Source organism: Trichosurus vulpecula, chromosome 3 (genome assembly GCF_011100635.1).
Source record: "Trichosurus vulpecula isolate mTriVul1 chromosome 3, mTriVul1.pri, whole genome shotgun sequence".
NCBI classification, from domain to species: Eukaryota; Metazoa; Chordata; class Mammalia; order Diprotodontia; family Phalangeridae; genus Trichosurus; species Trichosurus vulpecula.
The window spans coordinates 399,368,197-399,395,077 of NC_050575.1; the positions used below are offsets into that span (position 1 = coordinate 399,368,197).

The window sequence follows — 26,881 nt, forward strand, 5'->3', positions numbered from 1 at the left end:
GGAGGAGAGCTGTAAGTTTACAGTGCTTCCAAGGAGGTGTGATCCAAGGAGAGGTGTGGTTACTGCTCTTCTGACACTGTGCTCTGTTCTTTACCCAGGAGGGACCCTTTTGCTCCTGCAATCATAAATACTAGCACTTTTCTTGCCTCTGGAACCAGGTTCCTTACTCTTCTGTAGCTGCAAGCACTATGAAGAAATTAAATTCATTCCATATCATTTTATAATTGATTCTATTCTGTAACTGAGCCTATTCTGTATTACTGCCCCATTCTGTATGATTGTTCAAGCCACATTTCTTTGTCTGTGCCTATGAGCTAAGTTTGGAAGTTCAGTTCTCCTGCTAATCACTGTTCTATTCTTGCCTCAAGGAAATCTGTTATCCTTGAAGGATGCAGGTGGACACCAGGGAGTCTGGTCTAGGATCTTTACAGCACTAAGCTATACTTCAAGAATGTCTGGTTTGTTATCCAAAGAAGCCTACTCCATCATCTCTAATGTTACCTTATCCATAACATCTTAACCTCTAACTGAGGTAGCCATTTGATCTCCTTTGTTAACAGGTTCATGCCCTGCTAATAAACTAATAAAGCTAGAAATTCTTTGACTTGGTTTACCTTTATTAAATTTGGGCAACACAGCTAATATACCTTTCTGCCTTAGACCTGAGACCAGGGCCCCTACTCCCTTGTGAGCAACCACAAGCATTCTTGTCTGCCCTGGAACTAGGACCCAGAATTGCATATGGGCAATGGAACAAGGTCCTGCACCTAGGGCCAGCAAAAAGTCCCCTATGATATTTTTCTGACCAGTTCTCTGACTCCCTACTTTCTATGGGCTGAGATCTCCCAAAGCTGCTACTGCCCCTGATGCAGCCACCTCCAAGACCTGCTGTGATTCTCCCACTGTGGGGGCCTGTGCTACTCTCTGGGCTGACCACCATCTCAGTATCACAGACCTTTCCTGATGACTTCCTAAGTTGTCTTGGGCCAGAATTCTATTTGAGGCATTATCTTAAATTTGTTTGGAGGGGAATGTTAGGAGCTGGGTCACTGCCTCTTTTCTGCCATCTTGTCTCTGCTGGCCACCATAATCAAATTAACTCTGCAGTTCACCAATACTAGACCCTTGCTCAAGCTTGACTGTGAAATATCCCTCATTCAAGAATCCTATAAATTAGGGCTTCAAATGTTGTATGATGACTATGTCTTAGGGCATAAAAGGACTCAGTCAGTTTGGATATTTCTCTCTCTAAACAGAACAATGCTTGAATTTAACATAACCTAAAATGAATAAAAATTGTTTCTGGCAGACTTGGGTCTACAATTCAAAGTACAGTTTTTTTCTTGAACATATATTTACAAGTTGTATTCCCTTCCCCACCCCTGCCCCAGGTAGAAGTTCCTTGAAGACAGGGATTGCTCCAACTTTTTTTTTTATTCATATCACTTGCCATCATGCCTTGTTCTCATAAGGCACTTAGGAAGTGTATTAGAATTGTGGATCTCTCCCTTGGATGGTTCATGTCTAAAGCTGAACTCCCTATCTTCTCTAACCTGACCCTCCACGTAATTTCTCTCTCTCTTTGAGAATGAAACCACCATCCTCCCATTCCCCAAGGCTTGTAACCTTGAAGTGGTCTTTGGGTCTTACCCTCACCCACCCCCATCCAATCAGTAGCCAAACCCTGTCAACTCTGTCTCTAAAATATCTTTCAAATCCAGCCCCTTTCTCTCACTCTAGTGTTGGCCTTCACCCTTTTTCATCCAAGTTATTATAACAGCCTCTCAGCTGTTTAAAAACCCACCTCTCTCACTACCTGTATGATGTTGGGCAAGTCACTAAATATCTCAGAGCCTGTTAACTCATCTGTAAAATGAGGATGCTGAAATATATAAGAGCTCTAAGATGTCTTCCACTTCTAAATCTCTGGTCTTCCTAATGTAATACAAGGAAAATTAGGAACCCCTGAGAAACCCCTAGCTACTGACAAGCACCCCCAGAAAGAATGGACTCAGATATCTTTGGCATTTAGCAAACCCCCTGGGACTCCATGACTCCACCAAGGAATGTCAACAGATAGGACCATCCCACTGAAGGATAACCTGGCAGACCCTTTCTAGCAGATATCCCTGGGGCTCTGTGACTCCACCAAGGAATGTAAATGAGATTATCCCACTAGTACGATAACCTGACTGAATCTTTTGATCAGCCAGGACCTTTGTTCCCCCACTCTGTACCCCCATATCCTATATAAGCCAAGCCATCACCCCAACACATTTGCCATTGATTTGTGGTGCCGTACCTCGATGGCCGCCGGCTAATAAATTCTCCACTTAAAACTTATACTCTGTGGTGTGTCTCGCTCGCTTCTGGTACAACACTACCTCCAGCCTTTCTCTTCTCCACAGCCATCCTCTGTATTGTTGTTGTTGTTCAGTTGTGTCCGACTCTTCATGACCCCATGGACATAGCACACCAGACTCTTCTATCCTCTACTGTCTCCTAAAGTCTATCCAAGCTCATGTTCATTGCTTCCATGACACCATCTATCCATCTCATCCTCTGCAGTCCATTTTTCCTTTTGCCCTCAATCTTTCCCAACATAAGGGTCTTTTCTAGTGAGTCTCATCTTATCATATAGCCAAAATTACAGCATTTGATTTTCCAAGGAATAGCTTGAATTAATTTCTTTAGGTATTGACTGATTTGACTTCCTTGCTGTACCAAGACCCAAGTGATCTTCTTAATGCAGCTCTCTGATCAGGTCACTACCCTACCCCCCAAAATTTTAATAGCTCCCTATTACCTACCAAATACAGTTTAAACCTCTGACTCCAGAATTCAAGGCCCTCCACAATATAGTTCCAGCCCATTTGATCATGAGCTTCTTATTAGATTGTAAACTCCTTGAAGGCAGGCAGTCTTTTGTCTCTTTGTATCTCCAGAGCTTAACACAGTACCTGGCACATAGTATGTGCTTAATAAATGTTTATTGGTTAATTGTGCAACTCTATACCACATTGTTTCCCATTACCTCCTATCCTGTCTTCTAAACTAGACTACTTTGCATTTCCCCTTCTCATTCTGAACTCTCATTCATGAAGCCTTTGATCTCATTCTTCTCCCTTTATCCCCCAAGTCCAAGCTAACAATTATCTGTCTCCTCAAACTTCTCATGGCAAAGTGGCTGGCTCTCCTTTGTTCCTAATCACATTCTACCTCACTTCTCTGCACACATTGTAGCTTCCCTCTATGAGGCAGCTGGGTATTATGGATGACTTGAGTCTGAATCCCACCTGAGCCACTTTTCTAGCTGTGTGAGTTTAGGCGAATCACTGAACTTTCCTGAATCTTAGTTTCCTCATCTGTAAAATGGGGATTATAATAGCACCTACTCCTCAGAATTGTTGTGAGGATCAATAAGATATTGAGCTTTGTAGACTTTAAAGTGCTGTGTAAATGTTAATTATCATCATCACCATCATCATCATCATCAGACTGTAAGTTTCTAGAGGGTATAGGAGACATGATTTTTTTCATCTCTTGCAATCCTAGCACAGGGCCTTACTTAGAGTAAGCATTTAATAAATGTTTGTTGAACTCAACTGAACTTGTCTCCTGAGAGACCAGGGCTCTCAGCTAGAAAGTAAGACCTCCGTCAATGTACTAAGCATCATTCCACACTCGACTTTTCCCGTTACTTCAATACATCAAGGATCTATGACTTTATCCAATTGGTTTCGTCAATCCTTCCAGAGAGATCACAACTCCTCCACTGCTTGTCAGATGGTCTTCATCATGGCCCCAAGCTCCATCACTACCTGGCCAAACTGGCAATAAGCTACTTCACACTCAGCTAGGCTGATCTTCAGAGACATCATTGGGTCTATCCTCAAAGTCCTTCCAGCTTGACAAATGCCCTGGCATAGATTAAGTTCTACTGGCATAGCATTTGAAAAGCCAAGGTTATATCTATGCCAATATGAAGTTTTCTTTCAAATCTGAGACTTCTCCTCACCAGTCTCCATTCCCCCAACTAAGCCTGGGATGATCTGATCCTTTCATGCCCAGAATCCCTCCAGCCCTGGTGATGGGGTGCTTGGGTGCTTGTGCTTGGTCCCTAATTCTAACAGCCTCTGCTTGGGTGCCTGTGCCTGAACGCCAATTCCAAAACCACATCCAGTTCTAAAATCACATCTCTTCCTAGCCTTCAAATACTGTCTGAGACAGTTTCTCTCTAGCTCAAGGGCAGCATGCCCCAGCAACACACTTATCTCTACTCTTTTCACAATAAGCAGCTGTGCCTATCTATAAACTGACTCTCTGTGTACTGATAATTGGCTGTGCACTGGGTCATGACAATATTTACTACTTACTGACCTTACTGATATGTATCCTAGATATATTCAAATGTATATTCTCTTACATTTATTTTGTCTAACAAGACATTTGATGAGAGTCACCTAGATATTCCCAGTCAGCCCTGACCATTAGCTAACTTAGTGATGTTTCACAGCCAAAACCACTCCTCCTAGTAGCACCCCCCTGGGCTATTTCCCCATGAACTCTGGGTAATATGCCTGCCCAGTAGATACAAAAAGTGCATCTTCCTTTAAGAACTAGCCACTCCTTAATCATGCCTTAACCACTCCCTAATCCCGCCCCAAAACACCTCATTGACATGTTTCACCCCTAAATCTCTTATAAAAACTTTTCCTGCATCCCTGTAAGGTTGCAGGTTTCCTAAGAAGTCTTGCCCACTATAAAGCATAATAAATCTTTGCCACCTTGACTTAAAGAATGCTTGAGATCGTGAATTCATTCTGGACGGCCCAACCTTCTCCATACTTGGGTCCTTGAGGGGTATTCCTCCTCATCGACCCTGTCTGGGAACTCCAGTCCTGGGAAATTTAGTTTTGGGATTCCTGAATCCCTGGGTTTTTCTCCCTCAACACTGGTACCCCTTATGTGCTTGTCTCAATTTTTCATTACAACCGGCCCAGGCTCCACCATGCTTCACTTAACTTCCTAGATTTTGCCTTACAAGTCACCATCTCTCCTCTTCCCCCACCCCAAGTTCTCAAACCATAATCAGTTCTTTTATATGGTATATCAATCTATTTGCACTGGGTCATACTTAACCATTCTTCTATCTTTCCAAACCTAAATTTCCTTCCCTAGCTATTGTTCCCCTACATAAATTGTCTTTCTTATTAGAATGCAAGTTCCTTGAGGGTGGGGACTCATATTTGAATCTCTACCATTCAGCAAAGTGACAAACAGATTGTTGTTTGTCCTTCATTTTTCCAACAGGATTAGTGACATCATGGATGATGTCTTGACTTGCCTATGAATTGGGTTTAAGTGCAGCAGAGTTGCACAAAGTCATCAGCCTCTCTCTCTTCTAGAGTCATCAAAGTCCAGTGCTAAGACAAAAGTCAAGATGACTGGCGATGGTCTGGGATGCACTGGATGACCTTGGCATCTTCAATGTCTGACCAAGCTGTAAGTACTTCACAGCACCTGCATCTGCTGCCTTCATTGCCATTGGAACAAACTGTTCTCATCTGCCCATTCCATGGTGGGAAGTCTTCACATGCTTGGACCAGACACCCCCTTAAAAACCTACAGGTTTTAAGGATATATGGGGTATTCAAGGAGGACTAGCACCTCTGGTGTGAGTGCTTATTGAGCTTTTATCAGGGCTGCTCATCCACCTTTGGTGTCTACCTGGCACTCAACTCTGACCTGTGGCTCCAAGAAGCTGTAGCATACACAGCGCCACACCCCAGTGAAAGCATTTCTGCAGACAGGCTAAACATAACTGATGGGTCTAACACATAGTGAGTATTTAATACATGCTTTTTTTGCTTTTTTCATTTATTCATCCTTATACTTGACAAAATTCCAGCTGAATGAAACTTCCAATATTGGAAGTTGCTTGGAGACCTTAGAAGGACCCAGGAAAATTCAGTTAAAATGATTAAGGAAATTAAGGTGTGGACTACCCTTCAGGGAGAAAAAGCAAAGGACTAAAATTCCAAACCACGTGACTCTAATAGGGACCAAAATATTTAAAGACCATCTCTGACGTTTTCTCTCCATGTGAAGAGACTGAAAAGCCTGTTTTCCAGAGAGTCACGATCATCTATAATGGAAGTGCCTTGGAAGAACTTGAGTATGTGGAGACCTGTTAACCACATAGTTAGGAAAAGCCTCTTCAGTTGACTGCATAGCTGGAAATGAGGATGCCCTCAGAAAGACACAAGCAATCAGAGCATCGGCTTCTGACCTTGGTTTGACTCCCTGGCAGCTAGCTGCATCCTAGCAAAGGCACTATACCAGGAGAGGTCCACTGGTGTGTTTCAACAATCCGGCTAGCAGCTGTTGTGGGGGTGAAAGACCAACACAAGCCCAACAACAAGAAGGCTGCCAGCATGCTGCAAAGCCCAGGTTCTTTTTATCTGCTTCACTAAGGAAAGCAACGTTAAGGGGTTGACAAGCTTACTTTAATACAGCATACAAATATCACTCACTTAGTGCAGGGGAAAAAACCAGCACCCTGAACTTCAGAGCAAAACACAAACAAAGTACAAACATCAACAGACAGACCTTGTCTGATTCAAATCCCAATACATAGTTACCAGAGTTTAACAAAGTCCCAACGTCCAGGTTATGAGCTGGAGGGCTCTTAGCTACAGCTGCCTGGCAGTCTCTGCATCAGCTCACCAGCACGAGTGAGAGCCCCGTGAAAATGGCTCTGTCTTCTCTTCTTATAGCATTTCAGACGTCATCAAACATCATCTGAATGACCAGAACTTAGGCTCCTACGATTGGCTCTTGAGTTAGCACCTCCCCTTAGTACCCTGGGAGCTTCACACCCACATAGGCTTACCTCCTAATAGGGGTGTGGGCCTGGGGCTGAGTACCTAGTAAGACTCAATGAAATACACTGAATTACTCAAAGGAAACAAAAGCCAAACTCTTCAAGGGCACTTGGTTGAACTGAGTGCTAAGAGCCATTTTGCTTACCAACACATGGGGCTGCCATGTGGCACTGTGAAATGGATCTTCTTCATTTTGCTTCTGGGTTTGTTCTTTTCTGTTTCAGGTGAAGATATGAGAGATTCCACCCAGTGAATTTTGAAAAAGTCACAAGAGTGAGCATCCAGGCATCCCAGAATCCAGATTTTGCACCCAACCCAGCATGGACAATGTGAGAAACAAAGAATGACCTTCAGAATTAACCTTCAGGACCCAGTCCAGCAGTAGCTGAGACAGGGAGGCATGAACTTGGTGGATCCAATGCTATGTAGGAAATGAGCTAAATTTGAGCCTACTTTCCCAAGACGGGATAAGGCAGAGTGTGTATTCAAGGTGTTTTGGGGTGAGGGAAATGTTTGTACTTTTATCATTGCTATATGTTCAAAATAAATATCTTTTTGTAAAAGCTTGTTTACGTTAAGGGGTTAAATGGAAATGGGGTGCTAATATATAAACCATATCAAGTTGCTTACCCTTTTAGGGACGGAGGAGGGGAAGGAAGGAAGGAAAAAATTTGAAACTCAATTTTTTTAGATGAATGTTAGAAATTGTCTTTACACATAACTAGAAAAAATAAAATACTAAGTTTTAAAAAAGGAAATGGGGTGCTGGTCCCTGGTGGCTAACAGCAGCAGTAACAAAACTGGTGGGCGCTCAACCCACTGGCATTAAATAAGTGATGCCCCCAAAACACTCAAGGTACCCCTAGACCCTAGAGGGAAAGATTCACCATAATACAATGAAGCCAGAGAAATATTCACTACATAATACTCACACAAGATAAGGTCCCTGCCCTCAGGGAATCTCAAGATAAGAAACATACACAAATATCTGGTCATACCATCTTTCACACAATATCAAAGATCTACCCATCCAGTTCCCTCATTTTGTAGAGAAGGAAATTGAGGTCCCCAAAATGAGGGGTCTCACAGTAAGCACTTAAGCTGGTCATGGAATTAGAATGTTTAGTGTTCTTTCTGTTCCACTGCAGGTGGTTGTCTTCTGTGGCTGGTTTCAGTTTGCCCAGAAAACAAATCGATTCAGGTAGTAAGGTCCAAAGGAAGGAGGGCTAACTTTGGAGACTGAGGACTTGGATTTGACTCTGCCGCTTTGAGCATATCATTTCACTTAAAATCCATGTGAACAGTTTTCTCATCTGTAAAATGGGGTGTAAGTTATTATTTTGCATACCTACTTTTGCTTATTTTAAGGATGATGATTAGTCAACCCAGAATCAGAAAATTATTTGTTTTCCTCTAATAATGAGATTTTTTTAAGTTTTGCGGCATTCTTCAATATAATTCTATTAATGGTATTACATAGTAATATCTGGCCACTGAATTAATCATCTTGGCCTCTATTGACTCTTCCCACCAAGTTCAAGGGCTGTTACCAAATCCAAAATTATGCCACAGAGATCCACGTAGGGAAAAGTAGGAACCTGTTGTAGGGGGCCTGACAAGAAAGAGTCAGTAACTTGCATCAGGGGCCAGACACAGTGGAATCAGCAATTAAGAGGGGCAGGAAATGAGCCAGCACAAAGCCCAGGGTTTTGAATCCTGCAGGATGATGAAATATGTCCTTTTCTGTGCCTCTGCTAATCCTTTGCTGGGGCAGGGCTGGCCTTGGGGCCAAAAAGAATTTTTTTTCCCAAAATCACACATTTTTGATTTTGTGATGGAAAGTAGTGGAGAGCTGGTATCAGATCAGCAACACCGCCCTCCATGATGTCATCGATGCTAAATACAGGCTACCAGAGGGTGAGCTGTTAGGTGCAAAGATGTATCTGCCCATAAGAGCCTATTAATTAAGTAGCTTTATTAACCTTAATATGTGTCTGTGTGTGTGTGTGTGTGTGTGTGTGTGTGTGTGTACACATAAAGACACCAGAAATTCACTCAGGTGCATTAGTAGATGTACACAAGCAAATCTTACCAGATTTAAGGGGCCAACCCTGGAGTACTGGGAAGAACCAGGAGATTGCGCAGTACTCAGTCGATTCTGGCATATGGGTGATGGAACTTTGAAGAGAACCTCATTTCACCGGATTCTTTTATGTTGAAATATCCCATTCGGCCCTAATCAAGACACTCGCTTGCATTCAAATCCCAGCCCGTGTGACCTTGGACATGTCCCTCTCTGGGCTTCCCTTTCCTTTTTCAAACGAGAGGGTTGAAACAGAGACTTCTCGGAACCCTTCCTGCGGTAGAACTATGATCCCGATAATTGCCAGCGGTCACCACGTGCATTAAGGTTTGCAAAGCATTTTACATATGTTATCTCCATCATTACAGCAACCCTGCCCTATAATTAACCTGGGTTATTTTAGCCAAGATCACCCAGCTAGTAAGTGTATGAGACGAAAGAGGACTCATCTTCTTGACCCCTTGCCCCTTGTCCAGTGTCCGCGGCTGCCTTGGGGGGGGGGAGGGGGCGGGGAACGGCCTGAGTGTGCCTCAGTTTCCTCATCTGTAAAAGGAAGGGGCTGGCCTCTGAGGTCCCTTCCAGCCCTAAATATGATCCCAGGATCTCTTGGTGCCTGTTTCCCCACCTGCAAAATGAGAGGGTTGGACCCCACGGGCTCTAAGGTCCTTTCCAGCTCTGAATCTTTGGAATTGGCTTGCATGGAGCTTAATAAATGCTTGCTGACGAAGTGCCGGAGTCAGTTAGCGGAACTCCCTTGTTTTCAAGGGTAGGGTCAGTGACACCGGGGGAATGTCCCGCCTGCACCTTCTCAGAGGCTGTCAAAGGCCGGGCTAGAGGGCAGTGCCTCTCAGAACAGCCCTCATCAGGAGCCGGCCTCCTGGGGCTCAGGCGGAAGAGGGGGCCGGACTACAACTCCCAGCGTGCTTCGCGCGGAAACCCGCGCTCACGTGACCGGCGAGTCAGCTGGCTCCGCAGCTGGAGCCAGAGCATCCCGTGTCACCGGAGCAGCCTGTGGTGAGCCCGCGGCGGGTGGGGGGCTGCGTGGGCTGACCCCTCCCCCGGGGGGGTACTGGGGGGAAAAATCGGTCCCCTCCCTCTCCCCTGCGATCCGGCGGTTCCCTGGCCTCGGCATTCGGGGCCGCCGCGGACCCCGAGCCCCGTCGGGGGCCAGTTGGCTCATTTGCAGATGGGAAAACTGAGGCCCGGGGACGGGAAGAGGACTTACCCTCGTGTGCGAGTCAGTGGCAGAGTCCGCGTTCGAACCCAGGGCTTCCGTCCTCCTGGAGGGGATTTTGCATCCTGCCCCGCCCTCCATGGGCTGCCTGGGCTCGCTTCCCCGCCCCCATCCCTAAAAGGGGGAGATCTGGGGAGGGGCGCCCCTCGAGGGTTTGGGGGGCTCAGGGCCACAGGCTCAGAGCTGGGAGGAACCTCCGAAGTCCTCACCCCCAGTCCCCACTGTACAGCTAAATGACTTGCCCGGGATAAGAGGCAGCATTTGAACTCGGGTCTGATGCACTTGAACCTCTGCCTCCCCAGAACCGCAGAGAGGCGGGGCTCAGGAGGGAAAGTGTGAGAACCCACTCACCTCCGTCAGGTAGCCCAGAGAGGGAAGCGGCCGGAGCAGCGTGGTCCTCTGTACCGGGCAGCTTGCTATGGAAGGGCTGGATGATGCCCTTTCACCCCCTTCCTCGGACATGTGACCCGAGTCCCCACAATCCTGCTGACTGCTTAAAGCTGAGCCAGGAGTTTGCAGAACTGTAATCCCCCTCCCCTCCCTGCCCCAGACATCTGGCCAGCAAAGGGAAGTGAGTCTCTGGAGCAGAAATTGGAGCCCAAGAATCCCCGCTGTGCTTGAGAACTTTGTACATTTTTGTGATTTTTTTTTGACTAACAAAAATCTATTTTCTCTCCTACCCTACCCCACCCCACCCCCGCCCCCCACCCCCTTTTTGTAACCTGTGCATGATCGAGCAAAAAGAATTTCTCTCCTGGGGCTTTTCCCAGCTTGATCTGTAACCTGGGTGTTGTCTCAGTTCTGATCTTTGCTCAGTTGTCGCCGCCCCCCACCCAGGTGTCAGATTGCATAAGAGGAAGCCCGCCTGCTCCAGATCTCCCATTTTTGATTTGGGGATGTTGAGATGTTCTCCAGCACTGGGTTTTGTGGCTCTTAGATTTAAAAGCAGCCTGACCTCAGTTCGTGTTTCCTTCCAATCACCTTCTAAAGGATGTCTGAGCTGTCTTTCCTTGTGGCATGTTATCAGGAGGAGAGGGAAAAGCTTGTTCTGAGCTCTGTTGGTTTGAGGAGTAGCCAGTCACAGTGACAGATTCCGATTATGTTCCTTATGAACTGCAGGGGGAGGCAGGGAGGGAAGGAATGTTGTTTGGGGAGGGGGGGGAGGAGAGAGAGAGAGAGAGAGAGAGAGAGAGAGAGAGAAAGAGAAAGAAAATGAACATGAACACAACAGAATACCACCATCAGATTGCTGGGGTAGTTTGCCAGGCAACCAGAATCACACAGGTAGTTCATATCTGAGACAGCATTTGAACTCAGGTCTTCCTGACTCCAAGCCTGGGCCTCTGTCCATTGCATCGGCTGCAACTAGCATTTCAGAGAGTTTATAACCCAGTGTCCAGTTCAGGCCTGTAGCCTGGTGGAGAGGACATGGTGACTGTCTTCAGGTATTTAAAAAGCATCCCTTGGGATTATGCTTGTCCCCTGAGAACAGAGCTGGTAAATGTAGAGAGAAGTCACAAAGGAGCGAATTTAGGCTTGAAAAAACTCCTGGCAGTTAGAGCAGTCCCAAGTGGAGTGGGCCGCCCTCAGGAGCAGGGGTTTCCCCACATCTGGGCTGACCATTTTTGGTACAGAGAATTCAGGTGCAGGTGTGAGTTGTACTGAATGACTTTGAGTCTCTTCCAGCTCGGAGAGTCTGTGACTGTCCTCCAAGACCTGCTGCCCAATCCCATGGCCACCCCTCAATACTTATTTCCTTGTTTCTCTGATTTAATCCTGCTTTTTATGGGCTTAAGTTTATTTTCAGTTAATAAGCATTTATTTTCTCTCCCTTCTACCTCCTCTCCTGTTGACAAGAAGAAAACCCAAACCCTCATAACAAATATGCCTAGTCCAGAAAAACAGATTCCTATGTTGACTTTGTCCAAAAATACACCTTGAGTCTTATCTGCCTCTCAGGAGGTGAGTCATAGGCTCCGTCGTTGGGCCTCTGGAGACATGGTTGGCCTTAATTACATTGATCAAAGTTCTCAAGTGTTTCAAAGTTGTTTGCCTTTTCAATGCTATTATCATTGTATAAATCATTCTCCTAGTTCCACTCCCTTCATTCTGCATCAGTTCATCCAAACATTTCCAGGTTTTTCAGAAACCATCCCTGATTCCTTTTCCTCTGCCTTTGATCCCTAACGGAGCATAGACTTAGGAGAGGTTTGATGGATCAAAGGGTAATGCTGCTTTTCTGTGTCCTATTCTAGGGCCCCACAGAGCCATTCTCAGGGCGTTTAGCCCTTGCTCATGCTGTCTGGACACTTGTTCCTCTCATGGCTGTTTGGGAAGTGAGGTGGTGAGCCAGGGGCAGAGACGAGCACCTGGAGCAAAGTGCCCATGCGGCCATGGCTCAGACCAGTATGGTCATCAACAGTGACTGTGGTGATTGGGGTTGGAGTTCGGATGCGGGGGAGCGAGCCCGCCTCCTGCAGAGCCCCATCGTGGATGGAGCCCCCAAAGGGGAGGAAGAGGAGCCAGGAGCCACAAATGGGGGGACCACCTCCACGTTGGGAGCCGTCTTTATTGTGGTGAATGCCTGCCTGGGTGCTGGCCTGCTGAACTTCCCTGCCGCCTTCAGCACAGCTGGTGGGGTGGCGGCTGGAGTTGCGCTACAGATTGTGAGTGAAGTGGGCTTCCCTGGGGTGGGGGGATGGAGCAGACCTCTTGGTTTCCAAGGAGAGGGCTTTGGGCTGTATGCAATGGAAGGGCCCATTAGACTGCCCGGTGAGGGAGGGGGGATGGGTGCTTTGGCCTGACTTCCTTGGCAGCAGCTGCTTCCATGTCTTTTGGCCTCAGCTCCTAAACCTCCCTGGGCACGTGTCCCTCTCTCTGCTTCAGGGCATGTTGGTCTTCATCATCAGTGGGCTGGTCATCCTGGCATATTGCTCCCAGGCCAGTAACGAACGCACCTACCAGGAGGTAGTGTGGGCAGTGTGTGGCAAACTGACCGGGGTCCTGTGCGAGGTCACCATCGCGGTGTACACTTTTGGTACCTGCATTGCCTTTCTCATCATCATTGGGGACCAGCAAGACAAAAGTAAGCCCTCCCCGTGCCCCTTGGGGCTGCCTCTGTGTGGGGGAAACGGAGTGAGGAAGAAAGGAAGTCCTGTCACTGTCTGTGATCAGGCTTCCCTCCAGTCCATAACACCAGAAGTGCTAAGTCTGTCATATGGAACAAGAAACAGACATGGAGGAAAAAGACTGAGACTGCATGAGTCCCAGGGAGGGAGGGGAGGTGTCCGGGGGCCCTCTGCTCTGCTGACGTCCCTCTCCTGACTCCCCCCAGTTATTGCTGTGTTGGCGAAGGAGTCGGAGGAGGCAGGCAGCAACCACTGGTACACAGACCGAAAATTCACCATCAGCCTCACTGCCTTTTTCTTCATCCTTCCCCTCTCCATCCCCAGGGAGATTGGCTTCCAGAAGTATGCCAGGTGAGGGAGTTATTCCTGTCCTCAAGGTCAAGGGGATTCTCTGGGTCGGGAGGGCTGAGGGATCATAGACCTCCTCCCTCTCAGGCCCACGCACTTTTAGGTTCTTCCTCCTCCTTGCCCAATGGCTTTCTGAGAGTGGGACCCAAAGGCTAGAGAGAAGTGGGAAGGTATAAAATCACACTTTAGTCAGTCACAACTCTTGTCTCAGAGAACATGGTAAATCTCAGGGCCCACCAAAAAGTCGGTCTCCAAGAGTCTTCCTCATTTTTCTCTAAGTCATTTCTCCCCTGAACACCTCCTTCCCATAAGCAGAGTTGTGTTGTTCCTGGCCTAGGAGACTGATACCAGCTTCTTCCTGGCCTTGTACCAGCTCAGATGGAATCAGCAAGCTTTGTTCTCTGGTCCCTTCTCCTTCACACCCTCTCACATAAAGCTCTAATCTGTATTAGAGGAATCTCCACTTGATTGTGGTCAGTGACTTCCCTCTGCCTCAGTAATGCATTTTCTTGACACCCTGGATATCTAGCTGTGTATGTTCATTTTGGTTTTATCCAAAGACTGGGGGAAGAGGAGAGGGTGAGGGAGTGGGGGTGGGGGGCTCATGACTCTGAGTAAAATCTCTGTAGCTTTTAGCTCCTTAAGCAGAGACATACTCATCCCTGGAGACAGGGATGGGCTATTGTTTCTTAATAGAACAGCAGGCAGGAGGACATGGCTGGGGGTGGGGTAGGCATGGCCGTTGCTCATCAAAACCCAATTCTTTCTTCCCTGGCAGCTCCCTGAGTGTCCTTGGTACCTGGTATGTCACAGCTATCATCGTCATCAAATACATCTGGCCAGATAAGGAGATGTCCCCTGGGGACATACCCACCAGGTGGGTGAAAGGTCAGGGAGCCATTCCACACAGGCCTTGGTGCTCATCAGGTCCTCGTGCTTCAAACCATAGCATGTCAGGTTCAATCACAGAGCTGAAAGAGGCCTCAGAAGCCAGCCTGAAGCATGAATCCCTTCCAGGTGGTTGTTTGAATGCCCTCCTTGTCAGGAAGGCCACTTTCTCCTGAAGCAAGCCATTCCACTGGGCACCGCTAACCGAAAGGATGCGGTTCAGCTGTGTGCTGGGTACTCTGATGAGCACGAAGGCAGCCTTGCCCCACTTGAGGAGAAAAAACAATCCTCTTCCTTGTGACCTTGCAGGGGCTGTAATTGTCCTCCTTCTGATGGTTCTGCTAACTATTTCTTATATTGATCCTGGGCCCTTCCTGCTAAGGAGAGTGCTTCACATAAAGCTAGTTCATTGGTCCTTGTAAAGATGAACAAGGAGGAGTGTCCCACTTTTATTGGTTTTCCATCGAGTCTGACTCTTTGTGACTCCGTGTGGGCTTTTCTTGGCGGAGATACTGGAGTGGTTTGCCATTTCCTTCTCTGGCTCATTTTACAGATGAGGAAACTGCGGCAAACAGGGTTAAGTAACTTGCCCAGGGTCGCACAGCTAGTAAGTGTCGGAGGCCAGATTTGAACTCAGGTCTTCTTGACTCCAGGCCTGGCACTCTTATTTGCTGCACCGCCTTGCTGCCCATCCCCACTTTACAGGGGAGCCAGTTGAGACCCACAACCAAACTTGGCCAGCAACATCAACAGCAGGAGATGAAGACAGAGCCCAGGGCTCCTGACTGTCAGCCTAGAGCTATATGTGTGATCATTGCCCTCTGCCTCCATCAGAAGTGAATTCAGGGTGACCAGAATTCCCCCCAGGGTCTGCTGGGAGCCATGGACAGTGTAGAAAGAAGGCAGCACAGTAGAGTAATAAGAAATCCAGCTTGGGGGCGGTGCTAGGTGGGGGCTATCCTTGGCAAGTCCCATCGCTCTGCTTTCTCATCTGTAAAATGGAGGTACCTCTGTGAAGATTAAATGAGAAAATGGATTGGAATCACTTTGAAAAAGTGTTACCGATTATCAATAATTATTTATAGTATTACTGTATAATTATTATTATTAATAATTATTAATACCTTTATTACCTATTGCCATATTATGAGAAAGTCATTTCCTTTGGGCCATGGAAAGTGGCTTAGCAAGAAGTATATTGATCCCAGCGTAGGCTCTGCTTTTCCAAATCTGGCTTCTCTAAAGCCTACAAATAGCCTATAATAATACGCTTTATTTTATGCATTTTTATCCTCTGTGATCTCTTTGTGACTACATCCATAAAAATGAATAATGCATCTTAAATGAAAGGCCCCGTCTCCAAAAACCTCCAGAAAACCTTTCACATTATACATTTATATTAGGATGATGATCTTTCAGTCCATCTCCATTTCCAGAGCAGGGCTAAGGCCGAGTTGAGGGCAATAGATGGAGGGCCCTATGGGAGCTTGGTCTCCCAGCTCTGGGGCAGTTGAGATCTGAATTCGGGTAAACAGTCATGCCAAAGTGGAGGGGCCTTGCTTCGGAGCCGGGGGCCTCTGGTCTGGCCTGCCCCTCATCTTGAGGCCCCATGTGGTTGTGCTCTCCTTGCAGGCCGACCTCCTGGATGGCTGTGTTCAACGCCATGCCCACGATCTGCTTTGGATTCCAGGTATCAGCTATAAAATGGAGTTCACGAAAACTGATTGCCCATGTCATGGGCGGGAGGGGGTGGGGAATAGCAGGTGGGCAGCACTTTGTAACCTCTCAGCCTGCCTCTTCTCTCTTTGGCAGTGCCACGTGAGCAGCGTACCTGTCTTCAACAGCATGCGGCAGCCCAAGGTGCAGACCTGGGGTGGTGTGGTGACGGCAGCCATGGTCATAGCCCTCTGTGTCTACATGGGCACAGGTAAGTTAGCCCTGAAAGAGTGCCCTCCTGGCTAGGACGAGGTGGGGGAAAGGGCCAGGGACAGGCCTGATGGCAGGGTTCTTCCTGTGCCACCACTACCCCTCCTTGGGCAGCGCTCAGGGCGTGAAGCCCCTCTGCCTTCTTGGCAAGTCCTGCTAGAAGTAACTAGAGCTCAAGCACCTGCGACCTCTCTCCTCCCTCTGTCTTAGAGCCTTTTTCAAGAAGAGAGAATCCGAGGGATTACAGTCCCCCCACCCCCAACCTAGTCCTCGCTCCTCAGATCCACTCCCGACAGCTCTTCTGTCTCCTGAGCCAGATTGGGAAGATTCTTTCCCCTCCTCCCAAGAGCATTACCATTTTAATCTGCCTTTCCCACTCTGACCCAACTACTGGACTTTCTTCTCCCTATCGGGCCCCTCAGGCATCTGTGGCTTCCTAACCTTTGGGGTCAGCGTGAACCCCGATGTGCTCCTCTCGTACCCCTCGAATGATGTTCTTGTTGCCATTGCCCGTGTCTTCATCATCATCAGTGTGCTGACCTCCTACCCCATTCTGCACTTCTGTGGACGGTGAGGCCCTCGGCCTGGGGTGGGCAGTGCCAGCAGTGGGGAGGGGGCTCCATGTGTAGCTGAGCGATGACTCTTCCCAAGGAGAAGATATTTCCATGCCCCAGGGGAGTGTCTCCTGAGGGTGCTGGGTCTCCCTGCGCAGAATTTGGCCATCCCACCTCCACCCCCATTCTTCGGTTCACTGCTCTGTTCCCCCTTTGCTCTGCTCCCCGCCTTTTCCTGAACTTGACTACGTGCTTTGTATGTCCAACCTCTCATCTACTTCGTTTTGGGAGACTCCGGGGCATGGCCAGACTTTCTCCCCCTCAGGCCGCACTGATCTTGGGAAAAGTGTGGTAGGGATGGACTGAGGCATCCCCTACACACCCCCTTCCTAATCTGGGAGCTTGCGCGCAGGGCGGTCCTGGAGGGCTTATGGCTGCGGTACAAGGGTGAGACCGTGGAGGAAGACGTGGCCAGGGAGAGGCGACGCCGAGTGCTGCAGACGGTCACCTGGTTCTTACTGACTCTGCTCCTGGCCCTCTTCATCCCAGACATCGGCAAAGTCATTTCCATCATCGGCGGCCTGGCAGCCTGCTTCATCTTTGTCTTCCCAGGTATGTGCAGCCCCACCACCACCCTCCACCATGTGTGCAGAGCCCTGCTATGTGTTACTGACTGTCAACACCCCCCTCTTCTCACCTGCTTTAGTCTCTAGCCTTACGAATCTCCATTGCTCAGGAGCACAGACAGATTGTTCTAGCCACTCCTTGGACTAGGAAGGAGTGGCAGCAGATGTCTCAGGCTTGGGAAGAGGAAACATTTTGAGTTCTCTCTTCCCCTGAGTCATGATTTGTGTGAATGTGTGTATCTGTGTGTGTGTGCGTGTGTTAGAGAGATAGTATAGTCACAGAAGGGAATCAGTGAAGAAAGAAGCTAGACTTTTGACTAACCCTTGCTTGGCTTTAGTTGGCCAATTGGTCGATCAAAAATTTGGTTTCTCCTAGGACTGTGCCTGATTCAGGCCAAACTTTCTGAAATTGAAGAAGTCAAACCAAGCAGGTAAGGCTCCATATTGTCTCATGACCCCTTGTCCTTTGGGAGACATAATATGGGGCAGTGGGAAGGGAGGAAGAAGCCAGGGGGGCAAGCCTGGCTCTGCCCAAAGTCCCTTACCTCCTGGAGCCTGGCTGCCTAACCTAGCGGATGGAGATCTTCCTTTGGAATGACATTAGTACTTCAAAAAGTGTGAGGGTGAAGATAGCAGAAAGGATACAAATGAGCAGGATTTTCCATCTAGACCCAAATGTGAGGCTGGATAACAGAGTCCTTTCACCCCAGATTGTTGGGGCCCTACGATAGAGTCCTTCTCCCCCTGCCCCCAAATTGTTGGGACCCCACAATAGAGGCCTTTTCCTCCTTACTGTTTACAGCTGGTGGGCGCTAGTCAGTTATGGAGTCCTCTTGGTCACCCTTGGAGCCTTCATCTTTGGCCAAACCACAACCAATGCCATCTTCATGAATCTTGCAGCCTGACCTCTCCATTTGGGACTGGACAGCCAAAGGGAAAAAGTGGCCTTTTCTGTTGAGCCCTTGAGGAACCATATCCATGCACCAGCCCCTGGCTATTGTCGGGGGGGACCACACCATATCGCGTCTTGTTTGATCACGTTCCATCATCAGTGCTCTCATGGGGAAGGGAGTTGGACCCTCCTTACTAGGGACTCTTCTGGTCAGAGGACGGTCCTAGGGACTTCCCCGGTCACCAGCAGTGCTGTAGATGGTGGGAATCATCTCCCACCACTGAATCTTCCTGAGGATCTCCCACTGCCTCCTTATCCAGAATTAAAACCCCATTTCTTTTACCCATTGGTAGAGAGGAGCAGGAAAAGCTCTGAAGAGTGAACCTAGTCTCACCTGAGTGAGAAAAAAATCCTTCCTGTGCCTGGAAACACTTTCTGCAGAAGGCTGGCCCCAGGCAGGGAGCAGAACCCAGCACTTCTGGGGAGGCCTTCATGCTGGGAACACTACATGTAATGACCAAAGCCACTTGTGACTTCAAGTGTGCAGTCCAGAGGTGAATACAGCAGCTCAAACAGAGCAGGTTTCCAAAATCATGCAAATGACCATCACAAAATGGAGTATTTTTTGCTGCCCAGAGAGCACAAGTGAGCGAGCTCTAGCCGACAAAGGGCAGGGATCAGACCCAAGCCAGTTGTGTTGCCAGATTCCAAGCTCCCTTGACCCCATTTGGTCCCCCTTTGTTTTGGTAAACATCTTCCCAGTAATCATTAATTATACCCAGAGCCATTTGGAACCTCATCTCTTCCTCCCAGCATCACGTTGGCTGGAACCAAGGAAGAGTAAAGACCACTATTCCGTGGCCCCGGAGGCATCTCCATCTCACTACATTCCGGTGGGGCTCGGCCAGCCTTTTTGGTCTCATCCGGCTCCAGAATCTCACTAAGTCTAATGTTTACAGAGACTGTTGGGCTTCCCTATCTGGAAGGGGGGCCAACATGTGTTATGGTGCTTTGTGTATCCATCTGTTACCTCCAGATTAGGAATTCTCTTCCCTCTCAAATTCCAAATTGGCACCTCCTTTAAGGATGGGAAGGAGGAGAGCATGGCAAGGTGGCTGTTTTGTTTTCCTTTGAATGTTCTCAAGCTCCCAGCCCAAGCTTGCTGGTCTCTGTCCAAACTGCCATTTGCTTGCTGTTCTTTCATTTAAAGGTGAATACAGTCCCTGGGTGGGAAAGCCCCACCTGGCATTGCACTGTTAATGGGAACTATAACACTGGGGATAGGAGAGGACTAGACCCACCTCTCTACAGCCTAGCAGATTACAAGACAGTTATGATTCTCCATGCCTACTGATAATACTTCCTGTGCTGTGTCCCCTTTCCTTTCCTCATTTGATTTCCTCTTCTTTTGTACCTGGGGAAAAGGGGCAGTCATTAGCTTTTGAGCCACTGCCCTACCCTCCATCAGGCTCCATTGGCACAGATCCTGGTCTGGCATCACAAGGTAGATGGTGTCAAGAACGTTGTATTTTATTCTTTTGGGGGCAAGAGATGGAGGATGAGGTCACTAGAGAGTCAGGACCAGGCAGTAGATGATAGAATTTTAAGGCTTTCCATCTCTGCCAACCCATGCTGTCCATTTCTGCACCTTTATCAGTGTCCATGCCTCCATTAAGCCATGTGGCTTTTGGGCCCCTTGGCAACCCCTGCTCACTTTGGATAATCTCAGGAAGACCAAGGGTAATAAATTAGAACTATACATCTGCCATCTTGCTTCTTCTAAACCAAGACCTCCACCCGTAGGAAGTGGAGAGGATACTCACAGATAGAACCCCAACCTCTCCAACTCACCAGTTGGTTGTTCCATGTTGATGGACCTAGAAGGAGGCTCTGGCTTATAGGAGTAGGCTTCTTATCCCCAAGGATACTGTGTCCTTGAAGGTTCAGTTGTGTGGGAAGCCAAGATTGGGTAACAAACTGGGCCTCCCCATTGTGTCCTCCTCCCCCTAACCAGTAATACAGGCCCAGCTTGTCAAGATCTGGGCTTTTATCTTCTCACCTGTCTCTGGCAGTGGGGGAGGTGGTCTGTTCGAGTCACTCCTATGTTGGATATCATCTGGACGTGTCGTCACCTTTAGAGAGAGTTGAGATGAGGGCAGGGCAGTTGTTAGTGAGGGGGTTCCAACCCCAGATTAGATGTGTAAAGCCAGAAAAGGGGATGGATTCTGGTTCATACCTCCCAATGTTCTCCCTCTGCCTCACCCCCCCATCTGTGATTTTTAATGGGTTTTTCTACCCGCGTACCCTTGGCCATGAAAATACATAATAAAAGGGAACTTTGCTGCTGAGTTGTCTTTGTGTGATCCTAACCTTGTGGGCAAAGGGAGTTATTGTTTGAATTGGAAAGATGGGAAAGCAGGAACTGGGCCCTGGCAACCTGGCTTCCTCAAGAGGGATCTTCAGGGTGATGAGCCTGTCTCCCAGGCACTCAGCCAAGTCCTGAGGAGACAAAGAGAGGTAAAAATAGCCCAAGTTCTGCACAAGCTTACAGTCTAATGGGTGAGATGACAGGCAGGTATTTACAAATGAGTGATATGTAGGTGGACAGGCATGTATATATGTGATAAATCAGACATCTCAGAAGGAAGGCACTAAGGTTCAGGAGGCTGGGGAAAGTCTTGTAGAAGGTGGGGCTTGAGCTGATACATGAAAGAAGCCAGGAGGAGGAGCCGAAGGAGAGAGTTCCAGGTGGTGACATAGTCAGATTTGTACTTTAAGAAGATCGTTTGACCATTAAGTGGAGGACAGATTGGCATGGGGAGAAATTTGAGACAGGGACACTAACCAACAGCTACTGCTATGATCCATTTGTGAAGTGAGTGAAGTGATGAGGACCTGCATCGGGCCAGCATCGGTGTTGGAGGAAAGGATGGGGTGGATAGAAGAGGTGTTAGAAAGATAATGAGAGAGAGTAAAGGTTATGAACCTGGGTGACTGGGAGAATGGTGGTACCCTTGACTATAATAGGGAGATTTGGAAGCGAAGAGGGTTCGGGGGAAGATTAGTTCAATTTTGGACATGTTGGTCTTCCTTTTAACTCAATAATTTGGAAAGTATTTGAATGCTTATGTGTACCCAGCAGTCTGCTAGATACTTGGAAAGAAGCTAAAAAGTATGATAACAGGAGCTCCCAGCGCTTTAACAAATTGGGTACATGAGCTCATCGAAGCCTCACAACCCAGGACGTACATCCTACAGGTATCCTTGCTTTACATCTGGGGAAACAAGATCCAAGTGGTTAAGTGACCCACTCATCATCCCACGTTGTGTTGGAGGTGAGGTTTTAACCTGTCTCCCTCACTCTGAGTGAGCACTTCATAAAATACCAGGAAAGAAGAGTTTACCGTGGGCTTGAACACTTAGTGAGGGCGTGGTCTAATTTCAACTAGACTCCTGGAGACACTTCCTCCAGGAACTCTCACCTCCCTGCTTCTTATTTCTGGACAAGCCTCCCCCTTCCCAGAGCAAACTGAGGTCTACCAATGACTATGAAGGAGAACTTTCTGAGGCTGAGCTTTCCTCTCTGTGAAAGGGGATAGTAATTCCTATTCTACTTATTTCAATCAAGTATTAACCGCTTTCTATGTGCTGGATGCTGTTCTAGGTGCTGGGAATACAAAGACAAATAGTTTTTGACTTCAAGTAGCATTCCATCACAGAGTTGTTATAAGCATCATCTAAATGATGGTAATAGAATTTCGCAGAGCTGTTATAAGCATCATAGAATTTCAAATGGAGAAGGGACCTCAGAGGCAGCTGGTCTAACCTAAATAAAAATTCCCTGCTATGACACAGCTGACAATAACACCCAAATTCTGGCCAAAAGCCCTTTCCAGTGAGGGATATTCCACTACCTCTCTAGAACAACCCATTCTATTTGGAGATCAGGTCTGACTATTCTACTCCCCTGCGCTCCCTATCAACTCTTGATCAAATACAAACCCCTCTCTTTAGCATTTAAAGCTCTCCACAGCTTGCCTCCAACCTACCTTTTCCAACCTGCATTACTTCATTTTGCCAAGTCTCTCACTGCCTCTGGGGCCATCTGCAGTTGTCCTGATCACTATCTGGTCACTGCATTCTGATGACTCTGGAGGAGAGAGTGAAGCTGGTGACTTTGCACAGCCCTGCTTCACTTAAATCCAATTCACTTGCAAGTCATGGCATCACCCTCCTAATGTTGTTGGTCCTCTTCGAGAACCAAGGGTGAACAACCCTTTTACCCACTCTATGGTCAAACCAAAGAAGTCTATGTTCCTCACACAAGCCATTCCATTTTCCTCCCCTTCTTTTGAGTATCCCCTATACCTGGATGCCATCCCTCCTCAATTCTGCCTCTTAGGATCCCTAGCTTCTTTCAAAATTCAATTCAAAGATCATCAAAATACCAAAAATACCCCTCCTGATCCACCCAGGTGGCAGTTCGTGTCTCCCTCCCCACTCCCAAATCACTCTGTGTTTACTTTGTATACATTCTACGTATACTTACCTGTGCATGCATTATTTTCCCTAATAGAAGATAAGCTCTTTGAGAGGAGAAACTGTATCTCATTTTGCCTTTGGACTGAGTTGGCAGATTGGCTGGCTCCAATTGTAAGGAAGTGTTTCCTTCCATCAAACCTACGTTTACATCTCTCTATTTCCAGTTCTACCTTCTGGGGCCAAGCAAAGTAAGGTTAATTGTTCATACCTTTCTAATATTCAAAGACAGTCATCCTCCCCCAGTTTCCCTCCCCACCAAAAATACAACCTTTGTAAACATCTCCAGTTCCTTCAGCTGAGACTCCTATGACATGATGCTGAACCAAATATTATAAACCATCCAGCATATTAGTGTGAGTGTGAAGTAAAGTTTAAGGAAAAAGCATAAATTCACATCCCACTCAGCAAAACCAGTAGATATACTGGTATAATGTCCACATTTGGATTGTGGGCAAGTGGGGGGGTGCAGTGCGAGGGAGAGTGGGGAGCTATATTGGCCTTTGCTTTTCCTCTCCTGGCCACTAGAGGTCGCCTTTGTTTCATATAGGGCCAGCATCAACCTGGATCTGACCATGGTACCATGGTACCACTTGCCTCCAGACTCTGGCCTGAGCTGTTTTGCTCCATCACTGGCCTCTCCCTGCTTCCTATTAGTGCCTTCCTCCTGAGATTATTCCCCAATTTATCCTACATATATCTTGTTTTTACGTAGCTGTTTATTTGTTGTCTCCCTCTTCAGACTGTGAGTTCCTTAGGGGCAGGGATCGTGTTTTTGTCTTTCTCTGTATCCCCCTTGCTTGGTGCATTGTAGGCACTGAATAAATGCTTGTTGACTCCTTGATCACCTGGCTGGGTTACAGAAGAGATTTGGGCTGTAACAAGGAAACTCTGCCTTTCTCTACCCTCCCTTTCTACCACATATATCCACTTTTACCAAGGTACCATAGAAAGAGTGGTGGATTTAGGGTAAGAGGATCTGAGTTCAGATCTACACTTACTACCTGCTTAACCCTGGTCAAATCATCTTATCTCCATGGGCCTCAAGTTCCTCATCTGTAAAATGAGGGTTGTGGTGTTGTACCAGATCACAGGGGTCAAATACAACTGCTAGCAATGCACCCCAGTGTAATGAACCAGCTTAAAGTGTAATTAGGAAATATTTAACAAAATAGACTTAAAAAGAACATAGATAATATTAGTGTATGGTCTTCTAAGTCAATATGCCAATGCTGGGATCCTTATGTAAGGTTTATTGGCTCCCATTTCTATCTGAATTTGACACAACTGACTTAGATGACCTCTAAGGTCCCTTCCAGTTTTAATACCAATGATTTCATCATCCTTAAGGGATAGGATTGGGCTTGTCTCGCCTACTGCCTTTTAACACTACCAAAACCTCCCCTTAAAAACTGTGTGGAGATCTCTGGACTAGTATCCAAGAACTACCAAGGCAACAAGCATTTATGCAAGAATTTTACTATGGGCTAGGCACTATGCAAAGTGCTGAGGTTACAAAGGAAGCCAAAAATGCAATCCCTGCCCTCGAAGAGCTTGCTTTCTAATAAAGGAGATGGCATGCAAACATCTATGTGTGTGTTGTGTGTGTGTGTGTGTGTGTGTGTGTGTGTGTGTGTGTGTGTGTGAAAGAGAGAGAGAGAGAGAGAGAAATCTCAGAGGGAAGGTGCTTGCAATGCCCGGGACTGGGAAATACCTCTTGCCAAAGGTTGAATTTAAGCTGAATGTTGAGGGCAGCCAAGGAAGTCAGAAAGGGGAGGTAAGAAGGGAGAACATCTCTGGCACAGGGTATGACAGTCAATGAAAAAACAGAGTCAGAAGAAAGAATATCGTGTACAAGGAACAAGAAGGGCAGTGTCACTGGATTAGAGAGTATTGGAGGAGAGCAAAGTGGAACATAAAGACTGGAAAGATAGTGTGAAGGAATTTAAAAACCAAACAGAGCATTTTCTATTTGATCCTGGAGGTAAGAGGGAACCACTGGAGTTTACAGAACAGGAGGGTGACTTGGTCAGGCTTATGCTTCAAGAAGATCACTTTGGTTCCTGAGCAGAGGATGGATTGGAATGAGGCAAGATTTAAGATACAGCAGACAAGGCAACTCACCATCTGAAAGGGAGAAACAAGGCTTCTCAAGCAATACACAAAAAAATCCACAATGTTGCCAACAGAGTTCAATTATAATATACTTAATAATTAAGAGATATGCTTTTGTCCGTGTGAGAACACCCTCCATAAGTGGTCTTGCATTGTCATGGCCAGAAAAAAAGTGTATCATCTAGTGACCAATCTTCTAAAAAGGAGTCTCTTTGACCTTAGCCCAGCTGGTGGTCCTTGGATAACAGGAGGGCACCCTCAAAGCCTTTTCAGCTTTGTAGCATCTACCAGACCTTGAATTCAGCTGCCATATGCTTCCAGAAGCTGGTCTGAGTGTGTGTGTGTGTGTGTGTGTGTGTGTGTGTGTGTGTGTGTGTGTAAAAATAAGATTTTTGTGAGTTTTAAAAGTTTTGTTCTTTATAAATTAATTGTACATAAACATTCTTGTTTCAATTTTTTGAAAAATGATTATATGTAAAACTATGAGCTTCAGTTATATACCTTCAAAAAAGGTATATACCTAACAAGATATGAATAAAATTGCCCTGTCTCTATCGCCTTCTGAATTTTTTCTCTGTATTTTTTTAATGTTTCTATCAATATTCTTTTTTTTAAAGAATTGTTTGCATCCCTCTCACTGCCCACTAACTCATATCTCCCTGACTCAAATAGAAACCCTCCTTTATCACAAACAAAAAGTTAGCAAAAAAGGGAAAAATTTTAAATAATCAACATGTTAACCATATTTGAAAATTATGCCTCATTCTACACCTCTGGTAAATCATCTCTCTTCCAAGAAGCAGTAATCAAGCTCTTTTGGTCAGTCTTCAGAAGTCCTGATTGGTTACTGCATTGACTTGAGTTCTTAAGTCTTTCAAAGTTATTCGCCTTTACATTATGGGGCCATTATGTGACTTGTTCTGCTCATTTCACTCTGCATCTGTTTATACAAGATTTCTCTAGCTTTTCTGATCTATCACATTTATCATTTCTAAAATATAGATTTAATAATAGTATATTTGTGTGATCTTTATGGTTTCCAAAATACTTTCATATATTGAGTTTGCCTGAGATGAATCCAGATTCATTTTGCAAAAGGATTCACTATAGGAAGTATTTAAAATGTTTAATAAATACTGATAGGCTTCTTACTAAAGTTGAATATAACCATCATCTTGTGCAATATACCACTCTAAGCAATTTTCATATTTTGTACAAATTTTCGACGGCTGCTTTTCAGTGACTAAAAGGATTGCATTTATATCCTGATCATCTAAAGAAGGAGGTTTTGATGCATCCACAATAGTTCTTGACATGGCCCAAGAAAAGATCAACTGGAGACAGATCAGGGGGCTGAGGTGGCCAAGCAAAAGGATCTCCTCTACTGATCCAATGGCCTGAGAGAATGTCATCCAGAAGCCATCACACATGCAATGCCCAATAACATTGTTCAAATGAAAATGAACATAATATAATTCAAAATTTACAAAACTAAATTAGTGTAAAGGAAATTTAAATAATGAAACTTTGAAATGCTATTTTTGTAACTTTGTAGCATTGATACTTCTGAAGTTATTAAGCCTTACAATTTCACTAAGACTTTTGGGACACCCCATTACCAGCATTACAAAATATACTTTAATGGTGACCTACTAAATTGT

General features: G+C 46.5%; 1 protein-coding gene across 1 annotated transcript; it reads left to right on the top strand.

The window, feature by feature from the left end:
• The first annotated feature begins 9,928 nt into the window (after positions 1-9,928).
• Positions 9,929-20,913, top strand: SLC38A7 (solute carrier family 38 member 7). Its single transcript, XM_036752773.1, has 11 exons — positions 9,929-9,984; positions 12,460-12,870; positions 13,091-13,289; positions 13,539-13,683; positions 14,459-14,557; positions 16,201-16,258; positions 16,381-16,495; positions 16,917-17,064; positions 17,461-17,660; positions 18,051-18,105; positions 18,477-20,913. Exons 2-11 carry the CDS (start codon positions 12,598-12,600, stop codon positions 18,577-18,579), a joined length of 1,395 nt encoding a protein of 464 aa, XP_036608668.1. The 5' UTR covers positions 9,929-9,984; positions 12,460-12,597; the 3' UTR covers positions 18,580-20,913.
• The last annotated feature ends 5,968 nt before the right edge of the window (positions 20,914-26,881 follow it).